The 24,202-nt window shown below is 44.2% G+C and overlaps 1 protein-coding gene across 1 annotated transcript in view; it reads left to right on the top strand.

Annotated features, from left to right (window-relative positions):
- slc28a1 (solute carrier family 28 member 1) overlaps nucleotides 1-17,073 on the top strand; it is a 29,003-nt gene extending 11,930 nt beyond the window's left edge. The window contains exons 8-17 of the mRNA XM_067973225.1: nucleotides 1,418-1,498; nucleotides 1,960-2,040; nucleotides 2,370-2,495; nucleotides 3,554-3,684; nucleotides 5,663-5,831; nucleotides 8,692-8,889; nucleotides 12,045-12,126; nucleotides 13,884-13,982; nucleotides 14,158-14,269; nucleotides 15,682-17,073. Coding sequence (XP_067829326.1) covers nucleotides 1,418-1,498; nucleotides 1,960-2,040; nucleotides 2,370-2,495; nucleotides 3,554-3,684; nucleotides 5,663-5,831; nucleotides 8,692-8,889; nucleotides 12,045-12,126; nucleotides 13,884-13,982; nucleotides 14,158-14,269; nucleotides 15,682-15,802 — 1,200 coding nt within the window. The 3' untranslated portion in view covers nucleotides 15,803-17,073. The remainder of the gene's footprint in view (nucleotides 1-1,417; nucleotides 1,499-1,959; nucleotides 2,041-2,369; nucleotides 2,496-3,553; nucleotides 3,685-5,662; nucleotides 5,832-8,691; nucleotides 8,890-12,044; nucleotides 12,127-13,883; nucleotides 13,983-14,157; nucleotides 14,270-15,681) is intronic.
- Nucleotides 17,074-24,202: the final 7,129 nt, after the last annotated feature.

The raw sequence follows: 24,202 nt of genomic DNA, 5'->3' as shown, positions 1-24,202 counted from the left end.
AAAAAAGGAAATATTAGGATGGGTGACTAAAACTGATTAAAGAGGTAGGTTTTAAGGAGCGTCTTAAAAGGAGGAGAGGTGGAGAGGTTTAGGAAGGGAATTCCAGAGCTTAGGACCTAGACAGCTGAAGACATGGCCGCCAGTGGTGGGGTTAAGAGAGTGAGGAATGCTTGAGGCCAGTGTTGGAGGAAGGTAGAGTTCTTGGAGGATTGTAGAGCTAGAGGAGGTTACAAAGATAAGGAGGGGCGCAGCCATGGAGGGATTTGAACACAAGAATGAGAATAGGAATAGTCGAGTCTGGAAGTAACAGAAGCATAGATAAGCAGCAGGTAAGTTGTGGTAGGGATGGAGACGGGCGACGTTACGGAGGTGGAAGTAGTCTTTGTGATGGAGAGGATATGGGGTCGGAAACTCAGCTCAGGATCAAATAGGACGTCGAGGTTGTGAACAGTCTGATTCAGCCTGAGCCAGTCACCGGGGTGGGGGGGAGATGGAATCGGTGGCGAGGGAATGGAGTTTGTGGCGGGGGCCGGAGACAGTGGCTTCGGTCTGGCCAATATTTAATTGGAGGAAATTAAGGCTCATCCAGGACTGCAGGTCGGACAAGCAGTGTGACAATACAGAGGCAATGGAGGGATTGAGAGAGGTGGTGGTGAGGTAGAGCTGGGTGTCATCAGCGTACATGTGGAATCTGACGTTATGTTTTCGGATGATGTCGCTGAGGAGCAGCCTGTAGAGGGGAAAAGGGAGGGGCCAAGGATAGATCCTTGGGGGACTCCAGAGGATGCAGGAAGAGAAGCCATTGCAGGAGATTCTCTGGTTACAACTGGACAGATAAGAGCGGAACTCATGACTAGGCAGTGCCACTCAGCTGGACAATGGAGGATAGGCACTGGATGAGGATGGTGTGATCAACCATGTCAAAGGCTGTAGACAGATTGAGAGGATGAGGAGGGATAGTTCACCACGGTCACAGTCACTGAGGTCATTTGTGACTTAGGTTAGCGCCATTTCAGTGCTGTGGCAGGGTGGAAACCTGATTGGCGAGGTTCATACGTGGAGATAAGGGATGAGATAAATGAGTGATTAAGCTGCTGTTCGCTGGTGTTGGTGGAAGGATATATGTTGGCCAGAACACCGGGAGAACTCAGCTGCTCTTTTTCTAATATTATGAGAACTTTAACATTTACTTTAATGGGCAGACAGGGCCTCAGTTTTTAATATCTGATTTGAAGGAAGGCACCTCTGACAACGCAGCACTCCCCCCACTACAGCACTGCAGTGTCAGCCTTGGTCACGTGCTCAAGTCCTGTAGTTATCAGTGGAGAAAAACTAGTCTCGGCCTTTCACCACACGGCAAGTTTTCTGCTTTAGCTCCTTCAGTCTTTGTTGTGATGTTCCATCTCTCTGTCCACAGGTATTGCCGATTATTATTTTCTTCAGCTGTGTGATGTCCATTCTCTACTATCTCGGTGTGATGCAGTGGCTGATTATTAAGGTACAAAGAATTACATAGAACTTACAGCATAGAAACAGACAATTCGACCCAACTAGTCTATGCCGGTGTTTATGCTCCACATGAGCCTCCTCCCTCCCTACTTCATCTCACCCTATCAGCATATCCTTCTATTCCTTTCTCCCTCATGTGTTTATCTAGCTTCCCCTTAAATGCATCTATGCTATTCGCCTCAACTACTCCTTGTGGTAGCAAGTTCCACATTCCAACCTCTCTCTGGTAAAGAAGTTTCTCCTGAATTGGATTCTTGGATTATTAGTGACTATCTTATATTTAAGACCCCTAGTTTTGGACTCCCCCTCGTTGCTGCCCCCACCCCCACTGTACCAACCCACCCACCTTTTGTATGTATTAAAGTGAAATAAACCATTGTTGTATCAAATTTCATTCCAATATGTCATCTGTGTAAAATCCTTAACCATACTTGGTGTTGCTTTTATCAGATTGCATGGCTGATGCAAGTTACGATGGGCACATCAGCAACAGAGTCTCTGAGCATCGCTGGCAATATCTTTGTGGGCCAGGTAGGTAGAGGGCCAAAAGCAAAGTTTTTCCTCGTGTTACGTGACAACCATCTATGTTTACTCACCCCACCCTCCTTTGATTTGAGAAGACCAATAAAACAATTAAATCTAGAGATGGGGCTTGAGATCACAGCTGTGATTCCTAGCTCTGCACATACAGCAAGTCTCTCAACATGCTGGGTTAGTCAGGAACAAGCCAATGAATCGGAAAATTTATAAAATCGATCCACAAGCACACCTTCGCCACTTATCATACATGTGGCAGATACAGCTGTTTCCAGACAGCGTTCTTGTAACACAACAATGAAAGAACATTTATTCCTTTTCAGACAGAGGCACCGCTTCTCATCCGGCCTTATTTGCCAGATATGACTATGTCTGAAATTCATGCAGTAATGACTGGAGGTTTTGCCACGATCGCTGGCAGTGTGCTTGGAGCTTACATCTCCTTTGGGGTAAGTGAGCTGCTACACTCTCTTTATTAGTGCCCTATCATTGGCTTATACGCTGTCTCTACCTCTCTCTCCTCCTTGAAGACGCTCCTTAAAACCTACCTCTTTGGCCAAGCTTTTGGTTACCTGTCCTAATATCTCCTCATGTGGCTTGGTGTCAAATGGTTGATAATCACTCTTGTGAAGCACTTTGAGACATTTTACTATGTTAAAAGAGCTATATAAATGCGAGTTGTCGTTGTGAATAGGATTAGCATGCCACTGGACTAACAATTACCCTTTTACCAATGGGTTATGCACCAGAGTTCCATGTGGCTTGCCCACCATTCACTACTGTTCTTTCCAATAGCAGAAAATACACCAAAGAGCATATCATTCCGGCTAAAGGAGCAAGTCAGATTTATTTATATGAATTAGGATTACACCGAAGCAAAAGACAGCAGAAAGAAACAACAGTATGATTACTTATAAAACAACAAAGGTTGAATCAGTCTATAAGAGATTTTAAATGTTTTCTTCAAAGCATATTTCTTACTCAACCCAAAAAGCTGCAAGACTTTGTGATATGATGTTTGTTTGTGAGCAAGACAAGTGTTCCTGCCTTCCACATTTAGTTGCAGTCAAACTCAAGATTAAAGGAGAGCCTTTACACTTGGTCTGCTCCTTTGAAGAACCCAATCCTCTTCTGGACATGCAGGGATTCCTCGTGGGGACTGGAGGCAAACTCTTGCTCCTCCTAGCCCCCAAGGACACCTGGACCTCTTCTGGCCCTGGGTCCACTTCCCGACAGGTTCCCCAGGCATGGTTGGCACCAAATTTTACCAAACAAATCATAATATTGAACAGTATAATCTGTCTAAAGCATACGTGAATATAGGGCACCATTCTTAATACAATGCTGTGGGTTAATTTCAATCCTGTGCCAACTGCAAAGCATTATTCCTAATTTTATTTAAAATAGTCCACGGGATATCAAGAAATTGACAGATATCCTGTTGTGTTGGTCAGTTTCTTTTCAATCAATTGCTTCAATTATATGACATTCCGATCTCACATTACAGATTAATGCATCCAGTTTGATAGCAGCCTCAGTGATGGCAGCACCTTGTGCACTTGCTCTGTCGAAACTCAGCTACCCTGAAGTTGAAGAATCCAAGATCTTGACTGAAGAAGGAGTGAAGTTAGATTGTGGGTGGGTAGCACTAGCCTCTGCTCTGATTGCGATCGTAAAGTTAATTTTATGCTGTAAAACAGACTGTGGGACTTTGGGCTGCCTTTAATGTGTAACCTTGCTATGCTCGGGAGTGGGTGGTGCTATTTTAGTGCACCAAGTTCAGAGTCCTGGCGCCAAACCCAGCCCATAGTGCTTGGAATAAACGTTTGCTCTTCTACCAGCTATCAATTTCCCAGGGTCAAGTTTCCATGGGGGTTCTCCAGATCTCCTGCCTTAACTCAGATGTAAATGGGCACTTCCAGTGTTTCTGCCAAAGTTACGGTGAGAGGTCAGGAGAACCCCTTGCAGAAATTCTACGCCCATTTGAAATGAGCTGAGCAGCCTCGATCCAGCTCCCATGGGCCCAAACCAAGACTCTACCCATAACGTAGCATTGAATTGTCAGCCTCTTTGACAATGATGGATGGTGTGGGAACTGTGAGAAGGAAAACCACACTGGTGGACTGGGAACATTTGTTTTTGAAGATCGGTTTCAGGCCCTACAACCTGAGCCGGGAGTGTTCAGTAAGACAGTGTAGACAAGAGTTTCTACATTATATTGCAGCTAGCCTGGGAGAGCTTGGGTGTTGGGACTAGAGAGGGGATTTTAGTGCCCTCTGCCCAGTGGAAACGGGAGTTAAAATCAAAGCGGTAGACTTCCCGCTCATTCTCCACCCTGTGCCCATCGTTCCACCATTGCTTTTTCCAGTCGGATGAGGTGCCATCGCCTTGTATAGATATGCAAATCAGGGTCCTATCACTTAGATTTTAACGGCTACTAAGTGGAGGATCCGCCATGAATGCAGTAGAAGCTGCCAACTGTAAGGTAGGTTAAAAACTTCTTTTTCTGAGGCCAGGGAGTGCAGGATTGCGCCTCCGGGCTCCACAATGAAAGTTTGGGCCACTGTCGCCCCGGGCTCTCTCCAGCTTCCTCTCAATCGTCACCCTCCCAAACTCCGCACCCCCCACCACACAACACTGATGACTTACCGGATTGCCGGCCGGGCAGCCTCCAGGCCACCCGATATTCACCTTCCCGAAATGGTAAGCTGCCTCTGGAGGCCTGTTTCAGGTGAGCAGTCAGCCGGCGAAATTTAATTGATCCAAAGTAAACAAAAGGCTGCATTTAGTGACACAAGTCCCGGCCAGAATGTAGATGATTGGGTAATTCCCCTGTCAATCATGCCTGGAGACCGCACTGCTTTAAGTGACTGGGATTAATTTTACACACATAATTTATATTATGTAACTATCCTTCACACTGCATTTTGCTGGAGAAATAATCCTGCTGTACTCAGGAGACTCTGTTTTCTGTAGTTTCGGCCATGAGTTCGGAGACTGTGTAAATTAAAACTAACAAGTCCCGCCTCCATCTCCAACTCATTGGCAGTGGTGTCAATGTTCACTCCGATAAAAAAAACGTGATTTCAGTTACTTGGATAGATTGGAGAAGCTGGGGTTGTTCTCCTTGGAACAGAGAAAGTTAAGGGGAAATTTGATGGAAGTGTTCAAAATCATGAGGGGTTTTGATAGAGTAAATAAAGAGAAACTGTTTCCAGTGGCAGAAGGGTCGGTAACCAGAGGACACAGATTTAAGGCAATTGGCAAAAGAACCAGAGGCAACATGATGAAAATAATTTTACGCAGCAAGTTGTTATGATCTGGAATGCGCTGCCTGAAAGGGCGGTGGAAGCAGATTCAATAGTAACTTTCAAAAGAGAACTCGATATAAACTTGAAGGGGAAAAATTTGCAAGGCTATGGGGAAAGAGCAGGGGAGTGGGACTAATTGGAAAGCTCTTTCAAAGAGCCGGCACAGGCACAATGGGCCAAATGGCCTCCTTCTGTGCTGTATCATTCTATGATTTGCTCAGTTTTTTGATCTATTGTCATTAAGGAGCACGTTCCAGTTCCATGTTGGAATTGAAGTAACTATTTCTCTCACTTATTCCCCTCAGAACAGAACAGAATGTTCTAGAAGCTGCGAGTAACGGCGCCTCGGCCTCCATTGGTCTGGTTGCTAACATCGCTGTCAACCTACTTGCATTTATAGCTGTCCTGGAGTTTTTAAACAAGGCTCTCTCCTGGTTTGGAGGCATGGTAGACTATCCAGAGCTCACCTTCCAGGTACATTTATTCCACAGAGCTGCACCTGCCAATCAATCAGAAACTTGTACTTGCTGTACAGGCCTCACCACTTTATTACCTGACAGAGACTGATGTCGTGGAGGCAGCCTTTACTCAGTTCATGATAATTTCATCTTCTAATTTATAGCCGTGGAAAGATGTTATGGTAACTCCGTTAGCCTAAAGAAGTCAGAAATAGCCAAGAGATCAATAACATGGAGAGACAAGGGAATCGTTTTGTGAAAGAAATGACTTACTTCAACAAGAAGAATTACATAAAAGTTACAACACAGAAACAGGCCATTCGGCCCAACCAGTCCATGTTGGTGTTTATCCCCCACATGAGCTGTAGTCCTAATCCCATGTACCCTTTTCCTTCAATCACCTATTTAAACCATTCTTAAATATTGACCCCCTCTCGGCTTCTATCAGGAACTCTGGTAGTGCATTCCACAGCCTCACTATCCGCTGTGTAAAAAAAAGTTTCTCCTGTTCTCCATCTTATATCTCTTACCTTTAATATTTTGTGTAGGCCTCTTCATTCTAGACTCCTCAACCACTGGAAACAGCCTGTTTTTATCACTCCGTCCCGTCCCTTCATAATTTAAATATCTCTATGAAATACACCCCATAATCTCACCTTGTTCTTCATATCAGGCAGCATCCGAGTGAATCTGCCCTGTTCTCTCTCTGTTGTCTCGACATTCATAGAATCATAGAAAGTTACAGCGTAGAAGGAGGCCATTCAGCCCATCGTGTCCGTGTCGGCCGAAAAAGAGCTATCCAGCTTAATCCCACTTCCCAGCACTTGGTCCGTAGCCCTGTAGGTCACGGCACTTCAAGTGCACATCCAAGTACTTTTTAAATGAGTTGAGGGTTTCTGCCTCTACCACCCTTTCAGGCAGTGAGTTCCAGACCCCCACCACCCTCTGGATGAAAAAATTCTTCCTGGAGCCCATAACTGCACACACCACTCCAACTGTGATCTTACTGAGGTTTTATATAGATTTACCGTTACCTCTCGACTACTGTATTCAATAACTCTGGTCATAAACCCGAGTAGTCCATTAGTTCTTTTTATGGCCTTATCCACTTGACGCCTTGTGAGCCCCCAAATAACTTTCACCCTTTCACATCACCTGGCCTTCCTCCATTCTAAGTATAATTATTACTTTTTCTTACCAAAATGGACCACCTCACACTTACTGCCATTGAATTCCATCTGCCACTTTTTTGCCCATTCCATAATATTATCAATATCACCTTGCAGTTTCCTTTGGTCCTCAGATTTATTTAATATGCCTTCCATTTTAGCACAGTCTGCAAATTTGGACACCACTCCCTCTAGTCCAATATCCAAATGTACATAGTCAACAGAAACAGTCTCAGAACTAAACCCTGTGAGACACTGCTACCCCCCAACCACTCTGGTAAACTGTCCTCTACTGCTACTCTCGGTTTCCTCGTTTCCAATCAGTTTTTAATCCAATTGGCTATCTTTCCTCTAATTCCCTACCCCTTAATGTTCTCCAATAGTTTCCTATGTGGTATCTTGTCAAAGGCTTTCTGAAAGTCCATGCACCCCACATCCACTGCATTTCCCCCATCCACCATATCTGTCTCCGCATCAAAGAATTCTTATCAGCATTATCAAGCACAATTCTCCTGAAATTCGTGATGGCTGCTTCTAATTATTTTCTCTTCATCTAGATATTTAATAATTTCATCATTAATTAAAGATTCTAAAATTTTCCCTGCCACAGTTGCTAACCTAACGGACCTGTAACTACCCAGATTAGCTCTCACCTCCTGTTTGAAAATGGGTATTACACTGACCACTCTCCAATCCAGTTTCTCGAGCCTCTGCTATTTCTTGGTCCATTTCCCTCAGGATCCTTGAATGTAAACAGTCAGGTCCCTGCACTTGAGTAAAGGACGGAAGGGTTGAGAAAAGACCGTTTATTACAGTAGGATTTAGTGCGCCAGTGGGGATAGTGGGATTGAGAAGGTTCCGGTATTCTGGCGGGATCACAAGTGGACAACTAAGAATAGTGGGATTGAGGAAAATGAGTGCTTATATTGGTTAAAAAAGTCAGGTTTCAAGCCATATTGGAAAAAATAGCTGAATTAAACTAATATCAATATAGATAGTGGGATTCAGAATGCTATGATAAAAATAAAGGAATTTAAAGTGTACAGGTAAATTTGGCAGGTTGAAAATAGGAGTTACAGCAAGTGATCTCCACACAGGTATTGATGATCTTGTGAATGAGTTGCATTTCATTTACTCAACATATAAACAGCTCACTCTACTGCTTCTGGCTCATTTTCCAAGACAGCGACTTCTGATCAATAATTACAGCACAGAAAGATTCGGCCCAACAGGTCTACGCTGGTGTTTATGCTCCACATGAGCTTCCACCCTCCCCTATTCATCTAACCCGATCAGCATATCCTTCTATTCCATTCTCTCTCTCACGTGCTTATCTGGCTTCCCCTTAAATGCATCTGCGCTATTTGCCTCAACTACTCCTTGTGGTAGTGAGTTCCACATTCTGACCACTCTCTGGATAAAGAAGTTTCTCCTGAATTCCCTATTGGATTTATTGGTGACTATCTTATATTTATGACCCCTATCAAACCCTTTCATTACCTTAAGACCTCTATCAGGTGACCCCCCCTCAGCATTCTCTTTTCTAAAGGTAAGAGCCTCAGCCTGTTCAATCTTTCCTGATATCCTTGTAAATAATAAAATATGCTTTATTGCCCTAACTGCACTGTGCAAACACTCTAATGTTAAGTGTCTAGTTAAAGATGGGAGTCCTGTAGTGAGGTTTATTTTGTATTTTTTTTTATACAGGTGATCTGCTCCTACGTCTTCATGCCCGTTGCCTTCATGGTGGGCGTGGACTGGAATGATTCTTTCCTCGTGGCTGAATTGATTGGAATCAAACTCTTTCTCAATGAGTTTGTGGCCTACCAGAGGCTTTCCTTATACCAGAAAAAACGATTGGATGGTGTAGCGGAATTTATTAATGGCAAAAAGCAGTGGATTTCAGTGAGTATGCACAGTGTCAACGAGGAGTCCGGGTTAAATTGCAGCCAATATTAGTCGGCTATTAATGAGGTGACCTCAGTAACCATTTACTTTCCAACAGATCCCCGGACAGTTGATGAGCCAAAGTGTTTTTATGTTTAAGGGTTGAAAAGGGTTTAGAAATATAAACACACGAACAATGATGGTCAGGAAAGGACTCTCTGGTCCAGCCAGCCTGTTCCACACAACTAACACCTTGTCCATCACAATACATACACTCCCCGCCCCACCCAAAAGCCATGTAAGCTCCTGGGAGAGGTGAAAAACCAGATTAAAAACACAGGCCAATTATGGAACAAAATCTGGAAAATTCCTCTCCGACCCCCCCCACCCCCACAGCGATTGAAACTAGTTCAGGAGGCCACTCTGGCCCTGATTAACATTGCAAGGCACTGACCTCTTGCATGAGGTGATCTCCGCCCCAGCCAGAAACAGGTTCAGCTCTCGCTTGAAGGAATTTAGCGAATCAGCGTCCACCGCACGAGCCTGCAGCACGTTCCATTTCATTGGTTGTAAATCGCTTTGGGACATCCTGAGGTCGTGAAAGGCGCTATATAAATGCAAGGCTTTCTTTCTTTCTTTCTATCTTGGTAACTAAGATGGAATGAAAATCGGGCGTCTTCTATAAAGGGCCAGTGATCTAGCCCTATCTGCTAAAGATCAAGGGATGGATTGTCCAGTAAATGGTACACTGCCCATCAAGCATTCTCAGGTCAGGTAGACCATGGTGTGGTGGCTTTTACATTGAGACCTTCACTCCCTCCTGCTGTTCTACCTGTGGACTGTTTATCTTTAAGAGACCTGATTCCAAATTGTACTAATTGGATACTGTTCTTGTGTTGATTGAGATCAATTTTGCCAACACCTGCTGGGCAGCTATCAATATAATTAAAAGTCTGGTGTCCAATGCATGTCTGACCCACCACACCTTTCAAAGGGTTACATCTAAAAGTGTTGCCTTGAAGAGTCATAGGTCTCTGTTGGGCATAAGAATTGTGATTGGCTCAAATAACTACTTCTCTCTCAACTTACCATTTAAGTATCTGATGAACTAAATATGAACAAATTAAAAAGCAGCAAAAAGTACCAAGAAGAATCAGCAGAAAACTGAGAAAATGCCATAATCCTTTTTTTTTTTAGAAGTACCACAAAACTGACCAATGCTATTTTCTTCTTCGCTCAGACAGCCAAATAAAATTTATAACATAACAAGCATTTAAAAAATTACACAATTCTGAAAAAAACTCACTGAATTTAGCTGTAAAATTTTCTTTTTTAAGTATTAGAAATAACTACAAAAAAGTTTCTGACACATAGGCCTGCCCTTCTTTTTGAAGCCTGAGGCTTGAGTTGTAAAGTTCACTGTTGACAAACTCTTGTGGCTGTGTGAGGAAATATGCATGGGGAGAACTGCAGTTCTCATCCTGCTGCTGTGAAACTACAATACCCAGAGTGCACCAGGACAACCTTTAGCACATGACCAAATAGAAAAGGGTCAGAGGGCGTTAGCGCCTGAGGTGAGTGGGAGAGAGGTGCATCATGGGAGTTTTAAATGTCAACTTAATACCCAGAATGCACTGTGAAAAACCAGGCCGAAAATCTACAAATAACAATTGTGAGATACAAATGACCGAAAAATGTAATTGATTTCACTATTTCCAGTGTTTTATATAGTGTAAAATGGGCGATATCAGATCAGCCGCACATTATATATCTCTCCTGATTTTCATTTCCATTGAAGTCAACGGGAATGAAAATCAGACGGGGTGTGTCGCCCGTTTTACACTTTTGCTCCAAGTCAAAATTACCCCCACTCTGTTTTTGCTGCAGTTTTGAAATAACTATTGCACAGGAGTGTTTGTTATTTTTAAAATGGTGATATTTTGTGCTGATGAAGGTGAGGGATAATGAGTTGTGCAGACCAGTAGTGGGACTGGGCAGAACAGAACTTTACAAAGCCATTTCAGCACCCAGTGTCAGCATCAGGCGCTCCTACACCTGCTATTGCTTGGCCAGCCTCAGAGTAAAGTTTCCTCTACTCTCCTCTAACACTGTTAACTCACCACCGCTTCACAAGATCGTCACCTACTGTACCATTGTGAGATTTTACATTCCCAACACCGGGTATCCTAGTGGCCGCTCTAAGTGAAGTTGCTGGTTTAATGACAACTAGTCCTGAAATAGGCGCAGTCCTGGGCTCACTCCTACTCCTGAGAGCCAGGCCATTTCACAAAGATTTCTGACAGCGAACAGGGTGAGGAAGCTTTCATTTCATGGATTCAAATCCAAGATCTAGAGTTCAAAGGAGTTTGTGTTAACTCAGCGTGTCACCCAATCCCAATAAGTCATCTTTAAGTCCTTACTGCCAGTTTTGTGCAGTAGTTTTGAGTAAGGAGGAAATCAGCTGAGGCTACATTTTGGTTAAGAACTGCTCAGCAAGCAGGGGAAATATACTTCAATTAGGGCTGGATTTGAACTCAGGTCCCGGGGATGAAAGGGCCTGCACACCGTGCCACCTATTACCTCCAGTTTGATGTTTTCACATTCAGTTAAGTCGAAAACAACATTGCATATCTCAAATTGGGAGCTCCTACTGGAAGCATCAGAAAGAAAGAAAGACTTGCATTTATATAGCACCTTTCACGACCTCAGGACATCCCAAAGCGCTTTACAACCAATGAAGAACTTTTGAAGTGTAGTCACTGTTGTATTGCAGAAAACACGTCAGACAATTTGTGCACAGCAAGATCCCACAAGCAGCAATGTGATAATGACCAGATAATCTGTTTTAGTGATGTTGGTTGAGGGATAAATATTGGCCAGGACACCGGGGAGAACTCCCCTGCTCTTCTTCAAAATAATGCCGTGGGATCCTTTACGTCCACCTGAGAGGGCAGACGGGTCCTCAGTTTAAAGTCTCATCCGAAAGACGGCACATCTAACAATGCAGCACTCCCCCAGCACTGCACTGGAGTGTCAGCCTAGATTTTGTGCTCAAGTCTCTGGAGTGGGACACTGTGCACTCAACCTTCTGACTCAGAGGCGAGAGTGCAGACAGATACTGCAGTGCAGGTGATGAATGGAAAAGATTTATGTTTTCTGTTTTATTTTCGAAGGTCAGAGCAGAGACATTATCTACATATGCCCTTTGTGGCTTCGCTAACCTCTCTTCAATCGGTATTGTGCTTGGAGGACTCTGTAAGTAACTAATGCAAAATCAGCCAATTGCTGTCTATGTGCTAACAGGCCTTCAATGTGACAAGTCACCTTCTGCAATCTTCAGGTCTTTTAAAATCCTAACTTAGTGTCACTTGACCACTACTTTCTGATTTATCTTATCTGTTGTGATTTTCTTTTCTTCAATTTTTCCCCTCCCCTCCTGAAGACACTTTTGGGGTGTGGCTCCACACCTCTTTAGTCAAATGAAGTCAAAAATACTTCACTGGCTGTAAAGCACCTTGGGACATCCTGAGGTCGCGCTATACAAATGCAAGTTCTTTATTTCTTTATGAGTGAGCCACGGAGGCTATTGGACCTTTTAAAGTATCACAACCGAGACTTATCCTCGCTACCTGAGCAATTCCCTCTAAGGGTCACTCGACAGTAATCAGGAGAGGGAGCTCGGGCTGATTTTTCCACGTCGTATTCCAGAGATGCTGAGACCAATTCAACAGGCCCAACTACTGCCTTAGCTGAGATCAGCTTAACTCAGCACAGGTCAGCGTGGATTAGTAATATATCGGGTCCATAGTGCCACGGGGAAGCTTGCTTTATAATAGTTAAGTGGCATAAGTCACTATTTTATCATGTAATTTGGGGCATAAGAACATAATCAATGTAATATCATTATCAATACCAATATAAAGCTACATTATAACATTTGGGCTGCAGCAGATTTAGAAAGAACTTGCATTTATATGGCACCTTTCACATTCTTAGACTGTATTAAAGTGCTTCACTACCGGTGAAGTACTTTTGAAATGTAGTCACTGTTGTAATGTAGGGAAACACGGCAGCTAATTTGCGCAGAGCAAGATCCCACAAACAGCGATGAGATAAATGACCAGATAATCTGTTTTTGGTGGTGCTGATTGAGCAATAAATGTTGGCCAAAACACCGGGAAATCTCTCTGCTCTTCTTCGCACAGGCCATGGGATCTTTTATATCCGTCAGAACAGGTTAAATGTCTCATCCAAAAGACAGTGTCACACTCCCTCAGTACTGCACTGGGAAGTGTAAGCCTAGATTATGTGCTCAACTCCTGCAGTAGGAGCTTGAACCCACAACCTTCTGACACAGAGGAAAGAGTCCTACCACCAAGCCAAACTGACACGTTTAGCAGCCAACATCCCAGTTAGTGTTCAGAACAGACTGCTTCAGGAATTGACCCTGTCTGAAGCTCCCTCAGTATGGCAACACCATCCCTTTAAAGCTCAATAAAAAGACTTGCACATAAGACCTGATTTCACAGTGTCAGCAGTGGTTGCACTCTCGCCTCTGAGTTAGAAGATTATGGGTTCAAATCCCACTCCAGAAACTTGAGCACACAATCCAGGCTGACACTCCAGTGCAGTACTGATTGAGTGCTGCACTGTCAGAGGTGACGTCTTTCGGATAAACCGAGGCCCCCTCTACCCTCTCAGGTGAACGTAAGAGATTGCATGGTACTATTTTGAAGGGGAGCAGGGGAGTTCTCCCTGGTGTCCTGGCCAATATTTATCCCTCAACCAACATCGCCAAAACAGATGATCTGGTCATTTATCACATTGCTGTTTGTGGGATCTTGCTGTGCCCAAATTGACTGCCACATTTCCTACATTACAACAGTGACTACACTTCAAAAGTACTTCATTGGTTCTAAGATCCTGAGGTAATAAAAGACACTATATAAATACACGTTCTTTCTTTACGTGAGACTCAGCTACATTCTTTCTCTCTCTCTCTCTCTCTGCAGCCACCATTGCTCCAATGCGTAAGAGCGACATGGCCCAAATTGTCATCCGAGCGCTGATCACAGGATTCATCACTTCATTGGTGAATGCGTGTGTTGCAGGTACGCAGCGCGCTTTTTACATTGTGCTTTCTTCTGTATCTCTCCTTAATTCTGTAGCGCATCCCTCTGCCCCCTCCCCCCGACCATGAACTAACATCCTGCAAAAAAGGCTTCCAACGACTGAACACTTAATAGTGGCCGGATGCTTACATTTTTTTCTCTCTCTGTGCATTAGGAATTCTCTTCGTGCCCGGGGAATTTGTGGACTGTGTGAGTTACCTGAACAGCAGTCTCTTCAATGTGACCAGCGCAGACCTCGACATCTGCTGTCAAAATCTCTATGGCAGGTGGGTTCCTCCTGACACTCAATGCAGAATTGTGGGGATGCTCGATTCTCTCTTCCATTGACTTACGGGCTACTAGCAGAGGCTAATTTTACCCTCCTTATCCAACCCATCTTACTAGCAGCTCTGGTGCTTATAAGCTGCCTCTTTGCTCAAGACCAATTAGTTAATAGTTCTTTCTGACTGCTGTTGATTGAAACTGTTGCTTCAAGCGTATCTCTCCAACTTTTTATAAGCAATTCCTGTTTTCTTTTTTGCTGGTTATTTGGGAGCGTGCAGGGAGATGCTGGGAAGCGGGTCTGAGGGTTTTCAGTTCTTCGCCTTAGAACTCCAGCGAGCTGGTTTGAAACAAAAATGCTCAGCGCCGCATGAAGGCAGGAGGGTTTCACAGGGGTGATTCACGATCTAACACCCCCGGCTGGAAGCAGTGCTCAGTGGGAGCTTATCCCGGGAAATATCTGGCTTGCAGCTGGTGATTTTTCCGTTCAGCACTTTGATTTTCCAAGATGCAGAGAGCAGGGGATCCTAGAATTACCCCTTACGTTCCATCAGATCCCCAGCTCTTTTTCTGAAAGATAAAACATCCAATCAGTTCTAAATGGCAGGATTGAAATATCGTCTTGTTGCAAAAGCATTGATAATTAATCTCTCTCCAAAGTTAAAAAAACATAAACACAAGTTATTTTTTTAATATATATTTTTAAAAATCAAAAATGATGTAAAAATCCAAGCCCTTCTCCCCGCCCCGAATATGCCAGCATCATATGTTAGAGGCCTAAACACATTGCCAACATTGCACCATCTCACTAGCTGAATATCCTGGCACAGCCTGAGTGGATGTCTTGGCCAGGCAGCTGTGTCTGGGGGACACCACCCAATAGCCAGCCTCCCTCTCCCATATTCTTGATGTGGAGATGCCGGTGATGGACTGGGGTGGACAAATGTAAGGAGTCGCACAACACCAGGTTGAAGTCACTTCACCTGATGAAGGAGCAAAGCTCCGAAAGCTTGTGATTTCAAATAAAGCTGTTGGACTATAACCGGGTGTTGTGCGACTCCTCCCATATTCTTGCTTTTTCTTCTCTGTGTTAACATCGTGAGCAATTCCAACCCAAAGATTCACAGCTTATCGCAGCCTCCAAGCTACCCAAAAAACCAAACCTCATACACGCCAAATTACGGAACTCGGAGAAGCTGACAAACAGCTTCAACTTGAATAATGTATAACGGGAAACGGTTCTGAATAAAGGCCTCTGCATCAAGGCAGCCGATAAGTTAACATCCTGTATATGGTGTGTAGGAGGAGTGGGCTTGCTGGCTGAAAGGACTTTTCCTGCCTGTCCTTTGTTATGTTCTTATTTATTGTTATGTCACTGTCCATCAGAACTGACCCCCCCCCTCCTTTCTTTCCACAGTGTGGTGACCAGTGGGAATGGAACCATTTCTTTCGATGGAGAATGGTCAAATGTCAGTCAGAGTGCAATGTTTTTATATGACTGCTGTGATCTGTATAACAATAATGTGTGTAATGTGTGAATGATACTTTTTTCCTGTAAGTCAGATAACACGTACTAGCCAAACGAACATTTGCTTCTTAATCTGATATGTCAGATCACCACACAGTCCTGAAATATGGAGATTGTCCCAATTAGTTCCCTACAGGACAGGGATTGGAGTTGCGAATTATGTTACATGTACACTGGTTATAAGTGCAGCATTATTTGACGATCCGGACCTGATCTTTCATAAAACTTTTGTCTTTGTACTGCGTTTATAACGTGACATACCTATACATTGGGATATCATCACAGTGAGCCTGTTGGGGAGAGAGAGACACACACACGTACAAACAGATGCAGACAAGTATCTGGCAAATAGTGGGCAGCACTAACCATGAATGAGGCCATTTCTTGGATCTGAACAGTTTGACCTGCTGCCCCACTTTCTTGCTGTTCTGGCCCCTACTCAGGCCTTTAAATCATGCAGCATGCCAGTTCCCACCACCCCTCCAAAAGGCAAGCACCCAATCAGAGGTGGTACTATTTATTGCTAGGACATCCCCGAAGGGTCAGCCCGCCTCACTTTTAACGGGATTTTTCCCAAGCGGAAAATTTAGCCCACATTAATGGAGTGACTGAATCTTACACAACAGCAATATTTATCCCTCAACCAAGAGCATTATAATCTGTTTTAGTGATGTTGGTTGAGGGATAAATATTGGCTAGGAGACCTCCCCCTGCTCTTCAAAATAGTGCCATGGGATCTTTTACGTCCACCTGAGAGGGCAGAAGCATTGAAAACGGTGGAAACAAACAGTGCAGCAAGTGAGAAAAAAAAGGATGTGTCCACTTTAAGAGAAAGGACCCAACCTATTGAATGTGCCTCCCAGGCAGTGCCTGTTTTCATATGGTCCCAAAGCAGCTGCTGCGCTGATCGGGCGTTCTGAGTGCACTATGACTGCCTCCGTTTAACGTCTCATCTGAAAGACAGCACATCCGACAGTGCAGCACTCCCTCAGTACTGCACTGGAGCGTCAGCCTAGATTTTGTGCTCAAGTCTGTGGAGTGAGGACTTGAACCCACGACTTTTTGATTCAGAGGTAAGAGGGCTACCAACTGAGCCAGGGCTGACACCCAGCAGGCCCTCGCTCACTGCCTGCCGACGGACGGGGGGTCTCCGTAAATTCCGCCTGATGCTTTCCGTTGAAGAGCGAGCACTGGTGCAGGTGCGATGGGCTGAAGGGCCCCCTTCTGTGATGTAATTTCTGTGACTCCATGACATAAGAATTAAAGACGTGATCCGATGAACATGATTTTTTTGAGCCTGATTTGTTGTTCTTCCATGTTGATTCCCAAGCCGATATCCATTCATTCTTCCCTACTCGGGAATTGGTTTCTTCCTTCCTCAAATATTCCACAGAATCTTTTCTTGGTCACACTTCATGCCAGCTCCACAACGTTGGATGGGAACCTGCCTCCTCAAGTCGCATTTCTCTCATTCCTCCCCAATGTAATCATGACCTTTGTTCCACCTGGTAGTTCTCCATATGATTTTAAATCACTGAAATTGTTTAAAATACGTATCAATTAAGGAAAGAATGAACTTGCATTTATATAGCGCCTTTCACGACCTCAGGACGTCCCAAAGCGCTTTACTGTTAATTAAATACTTTTTGAAGTGTAGTCACTGTTGTAATGTAGGGGAATTAAACCTAATTTGAACCACTGCTGGGAGTTTCTAGTAAAATCTATTTGACAAAATCTATGAGGCTTTTTGCAGGTTATTTGTATATTGCAGATTGCTATACAGGGGGATTAGAGGGTCTAGTGGTTGAATGTTGCACTGTCAGTAATACAGGCCTGATGATTCTAGCAGTTTTAAGCTGAACATTCAGAGGAGCTGGTGTTGAGTTATCAATTGGGGACCAGTTGTTTTATGCACTGAACTCCCTATGAATGGGATGATAACTCATGCAGTAAATGTATGAATATTGGACTGTCCCTTAGCATCAGCATCTCTATCTATAGAATAGCAGGGCTGCCATCAGCTGTGGGTACTGAGGCCCACTCGGTGCTCATTGGGCCACTGTGCTACATAACGGGATCTGGAATCCCCTGTGGTACCAAGAGCCTGCACACAGGCTGTGCGCTAGAGTAAGGCCCCCGAAACACTGAGGGAGTGCTGCACTGTCGGAGGTGCCATCTTTCGGATGAGACGTTAAACGGAGGCAGTCATAGTGCACTCAGAACGCCCGATCAGCGCAGCAGCTGCTTTGGGACCATATGAAAACAGGCACTGCCTGGGAGGCACATTCAATAGGTTGGGTCCTTTCTCTTAAAGTGGACACATCCTTTTTTTTCTCACTTGCTGCACTGTTTGTTTCCACCGTTTTCAATGCTTCTTTGCGGTATTTCCAAAACTGAACTTTGAGCTTCTCACAGCCGTAACCCCCATCAGCCACCTGTATCCCCGGGGAACTGCCACAGTATTCTGCCTATACAGGTGTTTCTAGGAGCAGTCTGCCCCTCAACTGCACTTGGTCTTAATACAGGAAATCTGTGTGCAGTCACATCTGACATTCAGTCGCATTGCTGCGCCCTCTAGGGACACAGTCAGTTATAGTCACCTGAATGGCTGTGGGTATCTCTCTGGGCGTTACTTTTTATTAGCGGGTGCTGGAGGAGAAGGATCAGAGGAGGTTTGCGAGTTAAGTGCATTGGCACCTTAGCTGAGCAAGTAGCACCCACTCCTCGACCATCACCTGCCGGCAGATTTTTTTGGGATTAGCACCTGAAAAACAGGCACTACCCACGAGAAAATTGGGTGCTAATCCTTTGCTCCTGAATTTCCTGCTTTGCTTTTCAGGTGCCTAAAGAAAGACTTGCATTTACATAGCACCTTTCAATCACCTCAAAACACCTTACAGCCAATGAAGTACTTTTTGAAATGTAGTTACTGTAGAAATTAGGAAACATGGCAGCCAAATTACACACAGCAAGGTCCCACAAACAGCCACGAGCTAAATGACCAGATAATGTTTTTTTTAATTATGTTGGTTGAGGGATAAAAGTTTGGGAGAACTCCCCTGCTCTTCTTCAAACAGTGCTATGGGATCTTTTATGTCCAACTGAGAGGGCAGACCTCAGTTTAATGTTTCATATGAAAGACATCACCTCCAACAGTGCAGTACTAAAGTGGTAAGCTAGATTACATGTTCAAGTCTCTGGAGTGGGCCTTGAACCCACAACCTCCTGACTCAGAGGTGATGAACGCTGCCAACTGAGCCATGGCTGACTAAACCTGACTTCTGCGAGAGAGCACAGCAATGTAAATTACATGCAAATGAATATCAGCTTTCTTTGCATACATATTTCCTATAATAGGACTGGGCACAGTTCAGGGGCAGACTGCTGCTAAAAAAAAATCTGATGCTACCTCTTCCTGAGCTGCCATTTAAGAGCTATTTGTTTTCAAGTGTCAAATTAAGTATTTTTGACTTTGTCAATTAAAAAATGGTTTTACTGCTTCAGTACTTATTTGAGTGTTTTTTATCCCACTTACCAATGGAGGCTGAGTTCAGTACACCTAATAAAAGCAGGAGTGGTTTCCACAGTAACTGGAGCAGTCTATTGACACCACCATGTCAGCCAATGAGTTGGAGACAGGGCGGGACTTACAGCAGGACTCACAGCAAACAGACTATTTTACAGCAAACACAATCTATTTACTCAGCAATGTCTATTTAAACAGCGCACTACAGCAAACAGTCTGCAGAATCTATTTAAAAAGAATCTCTATGAACTACAGCAAACAGACTCATGAGTGAAACTACAGCAACGTCTCCCGATAAAAGCAGGGTGATTTAAGAACATAAGAAATAGGAGCAGGAGTAGGCCAATCGGCCCCTCGAGCCTGCTCCACCATTCAATAAGATCATGGCTGATCTGATCCTAACCTCAAATCTAAAGAACACAAGAAGTAGGAGCAGGACCCGGCCACTCAGCCCCTGGACCCGCTCCACCACCCACAGGGCCTTGACCGATCCGAACTCAGCTTCGTGTCCAATTTCCTGCCCGCTCCCCGTAACCCCTAATTCCCTTTACTTCTAGGAAACTGTCTATTTCTGTTTTAAATTTATTTAATGATGTAGCATTGGAAATGCAGCAAAATGCAGTGAGTGGAGGATAGTTACATAATATAAATAATGTGCGTAAAATCAATCTCAGTCACTTACAGCAGTGCAGTCTTCAGGCATAATTGAAGGGGGAATCATCTCCATTTTGGCTGGGAATAGTCCTAACTGGAATGGCAGCTCCAATATAAACAGAGCTTTCCTGCCAATCTGCCCACTCAGCTTATTCCTGCAGGCTTTATATAATTTGTGGAAGGAACTATCTAGTCTTGGTGTTATTTTGTCTGGGCTGATAGAGTGGCCTCATCAGGACAAGCACAAATACAAGTGCGCCCCGGGAGCCAGACACCGGTAATACATAACGAGTAGCCCAGTCAAACTAGATGTGTATGCCGGCAATGGCAGATAGCAATTTGGTTATCATGGTCAATAAGGTAGGTCATATCCTATGACGCCATCGGTCACGGAAGGCTCTGAGCGAGGTTGTGGGCACCGTGTGATCGTGCTCCATAGTCAACCGGCTATGCTTGGGTTGCCAACTCTGGTAGGATCTATTCCTGGAGGTTTCATCACTTGATTTCCCATCTCCAGCTGCCCCACCATTGGTCCGCCGATAAGTCCATCCTCGTGACGCACCACCTTCTCAGGCCAATTGAGAAGTGAACAGGCTCCTCACTACCTGATTGTATGATTCTCAACTCCAGTCATACAGCCCATCTCCAATGCTTTTTTTTAGAACTAATAAGCGAAAGTGTTCAGAGAAATTTTTAAAAAGCACACAATCTTTTTAATGTCCTGATGATTTTTCTCCTGAGTTGCTCGCAGCAGTGTCCAGGAGATCAATCTTCAATTCCTGGAGAGTCCAGGACAATCCTGGAGGGTTGGCGACCCTAGACCATGCGCTACGTGAATATCCCAGATTTATACTCAAGAAGAATTCATTATTCACCTGCACAGCAACTGACAATTAGTTTGCAGGCACCATTCTCCATGAAATGCGCAGGTAACTATCAAGGGAGCAAAATAGATTGAGTGAAAGTTTGAGGGCTGCCTATATGGAAGCAGATTCCTAGCACAATCTGAAGCTGGCTTGAACTCCAAATTGACCGAGTTACTGATTAACTTTCCACCACTGTGTGGTTAAATGTGTACCAGAGAGCTTTCATTCCTGTATCTTGAAATAAACGTCTCCAACGTTGTCTGCTTCACTTGATTTGCCATATCACTCTTATTCCAAAGTACAAACCAGACTGGATCCACACAAATAACAAACCTCAGAGTTTGAAACTAGATTAGTAGAACCTGGAGCTATAATTAACTAGAACATTGCAAATGATAAACTGAGTCAATTAGAATTGCCAAAGAATTAATGACTTAATATGCAGTTAATCCTCAACAGTGTGTAGTTAAGAAAAATCATACCCATTGCCTTGATCAAAGGGTAGATTTAGCTCTGAATATGTCAGTGAGTTTGCAGGTGCACTGTTTCGGGGTGCAGACTTGTTTTCGAGATCAGTCTTACATCATTCCCTCAAGCAGGCAGAATTCTTGGTGATCCACACAGGTGAATTTCAGAGACTGGAAGCAGCCATTCGAATTTTTGATTTGGTTGAGGGGAGGTTTTTAGGTGTCAGCTGTGGCTCAGTGGGTAGCACTCTCACCACTAAATCAGAAGGTCAGTGGGTTCAAGTCCCACTCCAGAGACTCGAGCATATAATCTAGACTAACAGTTCAAGCTAGGGAGTGCTGCACTGTCGGAGGTGCTGACTTTCGGATGAGATGTTAAGCCAAGGCCCCATCTGTCCTCTCAGGTGGATGTAAAAGATCCCATGCCACTATTCAAAGAAGAGCAGGGGAGTTCTCCCTGGTGTCCTGGCCAATATTTATCCCTCAACCAACATCACTAAAACAGATTATCTGGTCATTATCACATTGCTGTTTGTGGGACCTTGCTGTGTGCAAATTGGTTGCTGTGTTTCCCTAATTTACAACAGTGTCTACACTTCAAAAGTACTTAATTGCCTGTAAAGTGCTTTGGGATGTCCTGAGGTCATGAAAGGCAATAAATAAATGCAAGTCTTTTTTTTCCTGTGGGATGGTTTCTGCAATGGGCAGATCAACTTAGAAACAAATGCCGGTGGGCGAGTTACCACAATGAATCTTAAAATCATAACCAGTGACCATTTCACTGGTGCTAACACTTTCTCCAATGACTGGCCGTGGTCAGTGCAAGCCAGCGACAGTGAAACCACTTGATGGCCTGTACTGAATGAGTGGATACTTTTGGCAGCCATGTTTATTTTTGGACTCCACTTGCAACAGCAAGCTAATGAATGGTAGCCAGGGCACTGGGAGAACACCCTGCCTTCAAATGGTACCATGGGATCTTTTATATCCATCCAACTTGAGGGTGCGAAATGCATTGTTAAATGTTTCGAGGAGCACACGTCATGCGGCAAGAAGATGCTATTTTAAGAGGAAAGTGACTGTGTTTACTTGGAAATAATACATTGGCTTTTGCAGAAAATAGCAACTGATATCAGATGATGCAGCTTCTCTATCAGGCGTTTACCTACCTCCGCCCTTCACAACAGGCAGCCGCATGGGTCTGAAAGAGTGGTATAATGCAAATTAAATATTGCTGAATGAAGCTGCAATCACCCGATCTGTTAGACTAGCGAGGAGTAGGGTCGTCAGGCTCACCTCGTATCTAATTATGCCATTGATAGAAGGTCAAGCAGACTGTTTTAGTTTGTAAGCGTGTGGCAAAGTGTCAATGTGAACGGAAATGGCTCTCTTGTGCAGCTCCAAGGTCTAATGCTGGTGAGTCATTGCCTCACTAAAGTAATCAGAAAGCATTAATACCTGTGTCATAGAATCAAACAGCACAGAAAGAGGCTGTTTGGCCCATCGTGCCTGTGCCGGCTCTTTAGAAGAGCAATCCAATTAGTCCCACTCCCCCCCGCCACTCTTTCCCCACAGCCCTGCAAATTTTTCCTTCTCAAGTACATATCCAATTCCCTTTTGAAAGTTACTATTGAATCAGCTTCTAACACCTTTTCAGGCAGTGCATTCCAGATCATAACAACTTCTCAATTGGTCCACTTGACCCTCTCTGTTTTGGACCATTTTTATACAACAGTGATAGACTTCACAACTGTGTCAATCTTCACTCTTCTGGTTTTCAATTGATTAGAAAAAAATGGCCACAGGGGATGGTTTGCAGCAACTCAAAACCCAATGGATAGAAGGAGAAACCAAGAGAGTTTTAAGGTTTGCTTTTTAAAAAAATTTACAAAATAACATATGCAAGTGATGGACTAGAAAAAAAATTAGTTTGGGGTTAATACTACAATAATAACACTGCTCTGAAGAACCTGAAGCAGTAGAGTGCGGGTGTCTTTTAAACAGCGAGAGGCATGGAAGACAACGTCAACAAACAACTGCAGGAGAAGCAAAAATTAGTGAATGGAATAAGCATCAGCATCAAAGGTCCAGTGAATGGGCCCCAGTAAGGAGTCAGTGCCTTCTCACCATGGGATACAGCAGTAAATGGAAGGTGGAGCTGTGGTATCACGAGTGCAGTGCCACCTCCTCCACATAACTTTCCACTACAGTCTGATGCCCATGTAATGCCACCAACCATTACCCAAAGCCATCCTGCCTAGCCAAATCCCTCCTCTTCCACCAAAAGGCTACCTATAGACCTCAACATCCCTCCTAACCACACCCATACCAACTGTCATCTGTGCCTCCAACTTACAAAAATAATACAGGAACAGAAACCAAAGCAAGGCAGGGAACACCTGTAGCGTCAGCTGTGGCTCAGTGGTAGCACTCGTGTCAGAAGGTTGTGGGTTCAAAGCCCACTCTACGACTTGGGCACATAATCTAGGCTGACACTTCTGTCTAGTTTTGACTAGGTGAGACGTTAAACCGAGGCCCCGTCTGCCCTCTCAGGAGGTGGATGTAAAAGATCCCATGGTGCTATTTGAAGAGGAATTTTCCAAGACTGTCCTGGTCAACATTCATCCCTCAACCAACATCACCAGCACAGATTATCTGGTCATTTATCACATTGCTGTTTTCGGGATCTTTCTGTGCACAAATTGGTTGCTATGTTTATCTACAAAATAATAGTCTCTACACTTCAAAAGTACTTCATTGGGTATACTTCATTCCACTTTGGGTCATCCTGAAGTCCTGAAACGTGCTATATAAATGCAAGTTCTTTCTTTACTCAGTGCAGGAACTGGCCAGCCCATGGAGACCACCATTTCCCTGAACTCGCCTACACTCTATGG

This window comes from Heptranchias perlo, chromosome 38, assembly GCF_035084215.1.
Source record: "Heptranchias perlo isolate sHepPer1 chromosome 38, sHepPer1.hap1, whole genome shotgun sequence".
Taxonomy (NCBI): Eukaryota; Metazoa; Chordata; class Chondrichthyes; order Hexanchiformes; family Hexanchidae; genus Heptranchias; species Heptranchias perlo.
This window is presented reverse-complemented; position numbering and strand designations above follow the sequence as displayed.